Source organism: Daucus carota, chromosome 2 (assembly GCF_001625215.2).
Source record: "Daucus carota subsp. sativus chromosome 2, DH1 v3.0, whole genome shotgun sequence".
NCBI lineage: Eukaryota > Viridiplantae > Streptophyta > Magnoliopsida > Apiales > Apiaceae > Daucus > Daucus carota.
In genome coordinates, this window is record NC_030382.2 from 38,663,016 (window position 1) to 38,674,067 (window position 11,052).

The 11,052-nt window shown below is 32.6% G+C and overlaps 1 protein-coding gene across 14 annotated transcripts; it reads left to right on the forward strand.

The window, feature by feature from the left end:
- The first annotated feature begins 329 nt into the window (after positions 1-329).
- LOC135150657 (alternative NAD(P)H-ubiquinone oxidoreductase C1, chloroplastic/mitochondrial-like) lies at positions 330-2,734 on the forward strand. 14 transcript variants are annotated; one of them, XM_064087422.1, is made up of 6 exons: positions 355-789; positions 1,382-1,439; positions 1,543-1,657; positions 1,807-1,866; positions 2,293-2,359; positions 2,430-2,734. In XM_064087422.1, exons 3-6 carry the CDS (start codon positions 1,637-1,639, stop codon positions 2,597-2,599), a joined length of 318 nt encoding a protein of 105 aa, XP_063943492.1. In that variant the 5' UTR covers positions 355-789; positions 1,382-1,439; positions 1,543-1,636; the 3' UTR covers positions 2,600-2,734. The 14 variants fall into 14 exon arrangements, 12 of the variants coding, with proteins under 12 accessions (XP_063943492.1, XP_063943490.1, XP_063943489.1 ...); XM_064087420.1 differs by having other exon boundaries at positions 356-1,123; XM_064087419.1 differs by having other exon boundaries at positions 356-1,123; positions 1,382-1,427.
- Positions 2,735-11,052: the final 8,318 nt, after the last annotated feature.

An 11,052-nucleotide genomic window follows, 5' to 3' on the forward strand; every position in this document is an offset into this window, starting at 1 on the left:
TAATATTAAAAAAATGTTCTAAGAGAGATAATATATAGAGCGCATATTTCTAATGTTAAATTAAAAAAAATATGATTTGATATTAATTATAAATTTCAAAATGAGATACCAAAATTGATTCTTCAAAATATATAGGAAAATTCCAATTTTGGAAAAAAAACAAATAAACACCCCATTACCAACAAAATTAGAATATTAAATTTACTCCACATAGGCTACATGCCTACGTATGTGTATATCTTGGACGCCAATAATCCAACTAGCAGTCACCACCACTCCACGACTATTTACGACCTTACACATTTACATTGTATTTGATTCTTAACACTACACCATAACTAGCCTTCTACAACAATTTTCCCCACTGTTGCCGTAGAAGATGTTGCCGTAGCTATCTATTAATCTAGCATGTTACAACAATTTTTAATTGCGTTAGCATAGACATAAACAAAGTGTTGCCAAACAATTAAATAGGCAAAGTATATTAATTTTAATAAAGAAATATGTAAAGGAAAAGAAAATATTTTTAATAAAGAAATATTTTTAATCAATATTTTATATATATGCGGGTCCCACTAAAAAATTGCCACGCTGTTTGAACAACTCAGCTCCAAATTACACTAATTCATCATCGACACTCAACCCCCTTTCTCAATGTCGAAAGCTAAAAAATAGGGTTCGAGAGCGGCGAAGAGAGGGCTGGAAATGGAAGCAAGCTGTGAGTTAAGGGAGGATTAAAACTTTATTAGTTCTTGAACTGGGGTTGAATTTAATCTTCTTTGATTTAAGGTACTATTCTTACTCGATTTTGTTTCTTGTACCTGTATATGCATATGCCTGTGTATGTACATCTCTCTCTCTCTCTCCTGAGCTGTTCCTTCTCATGTCTAGGTCAGATTCACTGTTCGATTTTCGCTTGCATCGCTAATTACTACTAATCACACTCTAGATCCGCGAATCTCGGATACGTGTTTCGCCTAATTCAACTCGAATCTGTTGTTAATCTGTTAATTAGTGTTTGACTCAGGTCTTGACTTCATTAATTAAGGCTCAGCTACTTGGATAATGTTTATCTTACTTACTGTGTCTATAGCTTGAATGGCCTGATGATATAAAACCCCAGGTTAGCTGTAATTTTATTGATTTTTTACATTGTTATTTCTATTTATGCCTCTTTGAAATAATTTGCTCCTCAATCAGGGTAGTATGCACTATGCACTTTAAGTATTATTGCTGATATTGTTTAATTTACTTACTGTGTCTATAGCTTGGGATCATTTGCTCATTTGGGTTCTTGTTTAAGTAGTGCAACCGACAGTTTGTTATGTTTATGTTGCTTTGGAATCTTCCACACAAGCTTAAGATTGGTTTGTTCTTGCAGGGTGATGGTTGATAATGTTGGTTGTGCTAATGCCACCAGAGTTATAGTATGCACTACAGTAGTTTCTTAGAACCACCCAACTTTTTGTATTTAAATAAAAAGTCTTGTTTTTTGACTAATAATAGTTGATTTCTTGACTAATTGTCCTGTTTTTCTCAAAGATTGGTAGTGCCAGAAAACATGGAATTCTTTTAGAAGCCATTTAAATCCTCACAGATCTTGACATGTCGATTAAGAAAGCTTATATTTCTTCTTATGAAAGATGGTTCATGGATGGTAAGTTTAATTATCACTAATCCTTTTCAAAAACTTAAACTTTACAATCTTTTTTTTATCACTAATTATGATGTATATTATTTTGTTGGTCACAATTTTTCATGTGAATGATTGTTATTGAATTTGTGTTACTTGTTTTGATTTTACAGTCTCTAGGTAAAATCCAATTTGCTGGATCGAAAAGTATTGAGAGGTTAACACCGGAGCAGGTACTGCCATACTTATATCCACTTATCTTGCTGATTTGTTTGCTTTTATCCAGTAAACTTTAATAATAATTTTAATGTTGTGTGTTAGTTCCAACACAATATGATTCAGAGACCATTCCAATTCTTGTTGTGCCATCCCTTTTAATAGTTGACATGCTAGTAATTAATTACGAGCAATACAGAGCATTATTAATTAATTTTGTTTATGTTCTGTTTCTCTGATCTAGACACTGATTATAACTTATATTTGGTCTAACCTCTAACAATAGCAAGACGTTTGTTCTTGGAATCTTGCTTCATGGAAACAAATATTTGAGTGTGGAGTGTTGGTTCAAAGAAACAGGTTTCTGAGTTTAAATTGAATAGCATGCTTTCCTTGGATTTAGATCAATTGATTGACCCTTCTAATGTTTTGGAACATAATAGGTGCTTCTGATTGACAAGTTTGAAAGATTTATCTTTAAGCCAATGTTACATGAGCTTCTGAGTGGAGGTATGACTAAAATTAAACATTTACTTAGTTGTATAATGCACCTGCTAACGGACATAATGTTTAAGTGCAGAAGTAGATTCATGGGAAATAGCTCCACGGTTTTCAGATCTTCTAGCAAAAACTGGTGTGCAATTTTTACAAGATAGAGTGAAACTTCTTCATCCATATGATAATTTGCGACTGAGCGGGCCTACAAGAATGGGAGACTTGCTATGTTTGCGGTGCTCGGATTCTTTATGATTTGTTAAGTGTTTGACATAAGTAGTAGTATGGATGTATATTTTGGATGTTTTTGGAATGTATGGAAATCTATGTATTCAAATAGTACCTTTCAATTTGATAATTTTTAGAACCTATTGCAATAGTCATATAAAATGTGTTGTACTCGCTTTATATTTACTGTGTTATCTGTACAGCAGTGGGACCCACCAAACAGTGGACCTAATATATGGACCCACTGTTTGGTGGGTCCCATATTTTTTTCAAAATTGTGCCTTTTTGGCAACGAAATTAAGATGTTGCATAAACTGTTGCCTTTGCTGGCTAAGGCAACGCCAAAAATACTAACAGCCCAAAATCGTTGCCATTGCAAATTTTCAGCCTGCTGCAACAATTTATGGGCCTCTGGCAACGTATTTGTAATGTTGCTGAAAGCCATTTATGGCGTAGTGTAAATGGGTTGTCTGCTATGTGCAGATGATTCCTACTACTACTTTTAATCAATGGAGGACGACCAGCTCTTAGTTGACTGCCTCAAGTACTTTTTATGATGACCCAGATGAAGCTGCAATGGACGGCGACGCGAAGTTGGGGGGGGGGGGGTGATGGGGTTGATTTATCTGACACCGTGCTTGAACCTGAACCAATTTGTGGCAGGTGGCAGATTCAATTCTGTTGAGGTACCTGAATCGGACTCAGTGAAGGTAAGTTTTAAGGGTCCAAGAGGTAGCTGGGGTGAGGGTTGCAGGTCCAATGCATTCAATGATTCTGCTTTCAGGCAGCATCCAATTGTTATTTTTTTTCTTCCGAGGGTTGACACTGAACCTTTTAAAGTAGATATATAGAGCTTCCGTGCATCAAATGTCAAAAAGATGTTGGACACCAGGAGATGAAAGACCCAGTTGGTTGCCAGAAGGCTAGACAGTGATCTCCAAGACTAGGCACAACAGGGATACTGCTCGAGTAGTTGATAAGGTTGAAAATAATTGTTTTTTTAACGGATTGAGTAACTGATATATGTGTTGTTTATTCTTTGAACATATGCTATTAAATTCTTTTTTTGTTATGATGGAGTTCAATTGTTGTTTCACTTTATAAGAGTTTTATTTTTCGGAGACTAGATTGTGTTATGAAAAATATGTCTCTCTTGAAAGATTAAAGATGAAAATGATGAAAATTTAATTGTATACATTCCATTATATTTGAAAGGTGAAGCGTGGATTTGGCCATGTTGATGGTGGAATTGGATGAAAATCCATTGTTTTGTTTTTGTTGTCAGCTCAATGAAGTGTTTTATAACATCCGAATATAACATGCAAAAATTGCTAAAATTATTTGTATTTGTCTTTGGTGATCCACGGTTTGCATAATGTGTGTGGAAATTAACATGGTATTTCCTTTTTTTTACCCTGAGTGTTTGGGTCACAATTAATCTTTATTAATATGTCATTACCATTGGTAGGAATATGCTCCACTTTCTACATGTTTTCTTATGTTAGTTAAATTTATTTGGGACTTAGAGTTAAGCGTGGCTAAGTTATAAATTTCATGTTGAATATGTTTCTAAATTATATAATGAAAATAAGTATGCATTGCTCACTTAATATCAACCGGGTAACTTGTAGTAGGTTATAAGTTGAAAGGTTTCTATGGATTAATTTACGCTCTATTTCATAAATCATGTCTTTTGCAATATTACCATTGAAAGATTGAGGTGAAGGTTTACCTAAAAAAGAGAATGAAACTTGAGATAGGAACGGTGAGTCAAAGTTTTTGGGTCCATTATTTTTTAAAATTTGTATTATGTGTAAGTTTTTTTGTCGATGATAATCAAATAAAAGTTTTCAACATATTTGAAAGATGAATGATGAATTTTGCAATGTTGATTGTGAAATTTGATAAAAGAACCATTGCTTGTCTTTTGTTTTCAGCTCAATGGGCATAAAGTGTGCATAATGTGTGTCTTTCATTTAACACGGATTAAGTAATAACTTAAATGATACGATTAGAACTACTTATAAAAAAATAAAAATTTGGACGGTGATTTTTGTTCCACAATTTTCTAAGTCAATTTTTTTTTAAACTTTTAATATTTCAATTTTTTTAATTAATATATAATATTGATACAATATGTTTGAAACTATAATATCGGTTGAAAAATATATCTATATTAACTTTATGCGAACAAAAGCCAATTATAAAAATTAATGACACGGTTTTTTAATTAATTTTATTAATATATACATATATATATATATATATATATAAATGTATATATTTATAATAATTTACATTGTGTTTAATATAAAAATTATGTTCTGAAAGATATAATCTTCAAAGATTATATTTATATTGTTAAATTAAAGAATATGATGTAATGTTAATTATAATCTTCAAAATGAGATATCAAAATTGATTCTTAGAAATGTAAAGGAGGCAAATTCCAACAAATAAATACCATATTCACCACAAAACCACGATACAAAAATTTACTATCATATATCCTACATGTCCTATAGATGTATAGCAAGCACTCCACACCACCCAGAAAATAATAATATAATTAGCAGTCACCATCACCAGATAAAAATTTGTCCTAAAATAGTCCAACTAGCCGCCATTCCCACTCCAAAACAATTTACCCTACAATCCAACTAGCAAGCACCACCACTCCAGAACAATTTACCCTACACATATACTTTGTATTTGATTCTTACATGGAGTTTCCCCTGTCTGCTGACGATTCGTACTACAATTACTTAAAATCAATTAAGGAGGACCAGCTCTCACCGAAATACTTTTATGCTAACGCAGATGAAGCTGCAATGGACGGCAAAATTTGGGTGGCTGATGGGGTTCTGTTATCCGACACCGCGTTCGAACCTGAACCCATATCAAAGTCCAGCAGTGAAGGTAAGTTTAAAGGGGAAGCGCACAAAGCGTCCAAGAGGTGGCTGGGGTGAGGGTTGACGGTTGCAGGTCCAACGATTCTGAATTGCTAATTATTTTCAAATGCTTGACACTGAACCTTTTGAAGTTGATAGAGCTTCCGTGCATCAAGTATCAAAAAGGTGTTCGACACCGGGAGATAAAAGACCCAGTTGGTTGACAGACAAGGCACAATGGTGCTAGTGCTGGAGTAGTTGATATGGTAGAAAATTGATTGTTGATTTGATTGATTGAGTAATTGAAATATGTGTTGTTTCTTATTTTTAGATGTTGTGGTGTTTTAATTGAACCCGTGTTATTAAATCCTTTCTTAGTATGATGGATTTTTTATTGTTGTTTCACTTGATTTTTTTTTTTTTGGAGACTAGGTTGTGTTATTAAAAATAGGTCACTCTGAAAGATTAATATGAGAAAGGATGAAAATTAACCAAATAAATGTTTCCAATATGTTTGAAAGATGAATCGTGGATTTTGCAATGTTGATCGTGGAATTGGATGAAAAATCAATTGTTTGTTTTTGTGTTTTCAGCTCAATTGGCAGAAAGTGATTTGTAACATCCTAACGTTGTTCATATTTTTCTTTGGTGATCCACGGTTGGCATAATATATGTGAAAATTAACATGATATTTCCTCCTTTCTTCCGGTGAGTGTTGGGCCACAATTAATCTTTATTAATTTATGGTGACCATGGGTAGGAATATGTTTGTTCCACTTTCTACGTGTTTTCTTCCCTTAGTTAAATTTATTTGGGGCTTAGAGTTAGGTTTGTGTTGAATATGTTTCTAAATTATACCATGAAAATCAGTATGCATTGCTCACTTAATATCAACTTCGTAGCTTGTAATAGGTTTATAAGCTAAAAGGTTTCTATGGATTAATATATGCTCTCTTTCATGAATCGTGCCATTTACACTCGAACGATTCTTTTCAAATAATCAGGTGAAGAAGTACCTGAAAAAGGAATGACCCAAAGATAGAAACCGTGAGTCATAGTTTTATTGGTCTATTATTCTTTTAAAATGTGTATTCTTGTCTCTGGATTTTTTGCAATGATAATTGTAGATCTTTTCTTATATAGTTGTTTGCCTTTACCATTTGCAGCCTAAGAAGTGATGGAGAGGAAAACGAATGTGTAAACTTTACTTTTTTAGAATGTGAGGTAAAAAGATTTTACAACTCGGTCTTTCAATAGAAACAAAACATTACCTTGTGTTTTTGCTAAATAATTCTTTTATTTTTGAAACATAAAAGTGAGTGCTAAATCATTTCTTTTGTTTTCCTGATTGTAAAACTGAGCTTGCTTCAAATGGGCTTGGATTCAAGGATGTCATTAGTATAGCAAAAAAATTTGTTCCTCTTATATGTGATTACGAACATGTTATAAATAAATATTATAAAATACAAATTTTAAAAATTTTATTGAGCAAATGTCATTACTCGTCCAGTAGTCGAATTATCATTTGTTTAGATATATTAATTATTTAGAAACTGCATCTGATTTGGATTTACAAATGACCCCTTGATAATTGTCATTCATGTAACTGAGCGTGTAATTTATTTAAACCATATGTCAATGTATTTATATGTTACTACCAATAAAGTGCGTGCATGAACATGTCCTAAATAAGTTATATCTTATGTGTTATCTTTTATATATATAGTAATTTTGAAACCCGTAAGTTTAAACGTTTTTCTGATTTGGTCTTAAACAAAATTTTTCCTGTCAATACACACCCTTATATTTAAAAAGCACTTGGATATACACCTTTTTGACCAAGTTAAAATTAAGGGTCGTAGGGGAAAACAATAATTTTGTATGAAAAGAATCAGTATAGAAGGAAGTCTACAAAATTACTATCTAACCCCTGCAGCCATTAGTTTTAACAGTCTAACTTGACGGAAAATGGTCAAAGAGGTGCATATCGAAGCGCTTTTTAAACATTATGGTGTGTATTGATAAGAAATTTTGTTTGAGACCAAATCGAAAAAACGTTTAAACTTATGGGGTGCAGAGTGTAAATTACTCATATATATATATATATAAGCATTTCCACCAATGAAAAATCATTATTTAAACAGCATAAGTTTTTTTTAAACTTAATTCAATATTTGGAGAATGCAATTGTAATTGTTAGGGTGTTGATATCGGGTAGGAAAAAACCTATGAGGCCGTAAATGTTGAAAAATCGTTGCCACACGTCTGAATAGGAAGCCACGGTCTCAAGATACATTCAAGCTAGATAGTTTGATGATAAAATACTTGCTGAGTAAAAACGCCAAGAAAATAAAATACTTATTTATCCAAATAAGTACCCCTCGTAACATATTTGATAAATCTGGATTCCCCTTTGTCTTTCTACTCCTTGTGTGTAGGTCTTGAACATGATAATTAAGTTTGATGGAAGGGGGTTCGGGTCGGATGAACCTATGTTTAAAATGAGATTTTGTTTGGACAAGAATGTGGTTCCTTGCCAAGATCACATAAGTTCCTGAGGTGTCAATCTCACCAATTAAGATAACGACTATTTGGTATATTCCTAGAAAGTGGAACAAGTGGGAACAATCTACAAGCTAACATTTGTGTAATGATTATTATGTACCAAATCAGTTTACAGGGATTTTGATGGCGACTATAGGGGCTAAACATTTTAGTCGGATCCTGATATCCATGCTAACACTTTGAAAAGCATGCAATAATCTCTCTTTGTCATCGTTGTTTGCCCTCAATTCATGTTATATTTGGGCTTGAAATAGCATAGTCTACCGATGTAGAGTAGATAATGTTTTGATTTCATGGCCCTTTTATACCCCTCCATTCCTTGATGCATGTAACATATTTGGTTTTTTGGATATTGATATTGTGACTATATAATAAATATTTCTACTTATAATTTTTCGTGAAATAAAATCCAAATGATATATTTTTAATTTAACACGGATTAAATAATACTTTAAATGATATGATTAGAACTATGTATAAACATACGTCGCTGAGAGGCCGTAAAAATCCTAAACTCTCTTACGCATCCGCTCTTTCGTTCACAGCCGCAGGGGCTTCCACTTGATCTCTACCGGTGGAAAGCCCCAAACAGTATTTATTTTTTTGTTTTCTCCCTTCTTTTAATAGATTTTGTTATTTTTTTAAAGATCTTTCTTGTTAGGTAAGATTGATCCAATTTTTCTTAAACTTTGGCATTAGTTTATTTTTCGGATCTAAGGATTCAAAGCCTTTTCCAATTTGACCTTCTTTTTTTTAGATCTCAATTCCACAGAACTGCGGATTTCTCGTTCTTCCAGGTGATTTTATTATATAAAGTGGTTCGAGTTATTCTGCTTTGTGGTTTTGTTTCCCCAGATGTAGGGATTGTTTTGGTTTAGTTAATATTATATTTAAGTATTTGCAGATCCAAAGTTGTTAGTTTATCACGTTTAGTTAGTGTTTGATCTTGGTTTTTTATGTTGTCTCGCCGTTTGTGTGAGTTTTATTATTTTCTCACCATTTGTGTGAGTATGATGCTTGATTAAGTAATGAAAGTTGTTAGGCGATTGCATTCTTAGTCGATAGCGCGGAAGCGAATGTGGCGAAGTATGTGCACATATCATCTTCAACAAATCATGTGATTTTATCTCCAAGAAGAATGGATTGATCCGTGATTGTTTCTGTGTTTTGTTTGTTCAACGCGATTGTTTATAGATACTGTATGGCTTTTTATTATTGAATCAACTCATTTATCAAAAAAAAGAACTATGTATAAACATATTAGAAATTTGGACGGTTTTTTTTTACTATATAATATTGATTCTATGTCAATTTTAAATTCTAATTTCGTACAAAAATTAGTAAATATCAATATATTTTTGAAACTATAATAACTACTAATATATATATATATATATATATATATATATATATATATATATATATATATATATATATATATATATATCAACTGTATGCATCAACTCTATGCGAACAAAACCTAATTATAAAATTTGATTAACGGGATTTTATTAATTTTTATTAAATTATATATAATATTATAAAACACACACACACACACACATATATATTAATATTAATTTTCATTATGTTTAATATAAAAATTAGTTTCTAAAAGATATAATCTTCAAAGATTATATTTATGATGTTAAATTATAGAATATGGTGTAATATTAATAATAATCTTCAAAATGAGATACCAAAAGTGATTCTTAAAAATATATATAAGAAAATTCCAATTTTGAAAAAAGAACAAATAAATACCATATTCCCAACAAACCCCCTAATACAAAATTTACTACTCCCCCTTCCTTTTTACAGTTGTTTAAAAAATATTAAGCATCTTAACATAAAAATTAGTTGAGTATTTGTTTTTATGTGTATATGGGTGGTGGTCAAACATTGAAACTTGTATTCAAATAGTATTCTTTGGAAAATATTTTTTTCTTTAAAAAGAGAAATGAGACAAGTATTTTCAAATAATTTTTTTTCCAAAAGCAAGGGAGTATCATATATCCTACATGCCTACAGCTGTATATCAGACAATTTTTTTTTCCAAAAGCACATTTAAAAGGGGACGAAGGAAGTATCATATATCCTACATGCCTACAGTAGAGCTGAACAAAAATACTGGGCCTAAAAAGCGGGTCTGGATAGGCCCAATAAAAAGCCCGGATAAAGCCCGGACCGGTCCAAGACTGGCCCTGCAAGTCCTTAGAAGGCCTTAATTTTACAAAAAAAACAATCCATTTAGCAGTCACCACCACTAGAGAAAATTTACCCTACAATAGTCCAGCTAGCCGTCACCACAACTCCACAACAATTTACCCTAAAATAATCCAACTAGCAGGCACCACCACTCTAGACCAATTTAATCTACACATATACTTTGTATTTGATTCCTAAATGGATTTTCCCGTGTCTGCAGATGATTCCTACTACAATTACTTAAAATCAATCGAGGATGACCAGCTCTCAGTTGACTGCCCGAAATACTTTTATGCTGACCCAGATGAAGCTGCAATGTACGGAAAAATTTGGGTGGCTGATGGGGTTCAGTTATCCAACACCGTGTTTGAACCTGAACCCATATCAAAGTTCAGCACCATCCAGGAGGAAGTTGTGGCAGGTGGCAGATTCAATTCTCTTGAGGTATCTGAATCAGACCCAGTGAAGGTGAGTTTAAAGGGGAAGCGCACAAAGCGTCCAAGAGGTAGCTGGGGTGAGAGTTGCAAGTCCAACAAATTTTATGATTCTGCTTTCAGGCAGTATCCAATTGCTAATAATTTTCAAAGGCTTCACACTGAACCTTCTGAAGTTGATAGAGGTTCCATGCATCAAGTATCAAAAAGGTGTTCGACACGAGGAGATAAAAGACCCAGTGGGTTGCCAGAGGACTGGATAATGATCTCAAAGACAAGGCAAAATGGTGCTAGTGCTGGAGTAGTGGATAAGGTAAAAAATTAATTATTGATTTAATTGATTGAGTAATTGATATATGTGTTGTTTCATATTTGCAGATGT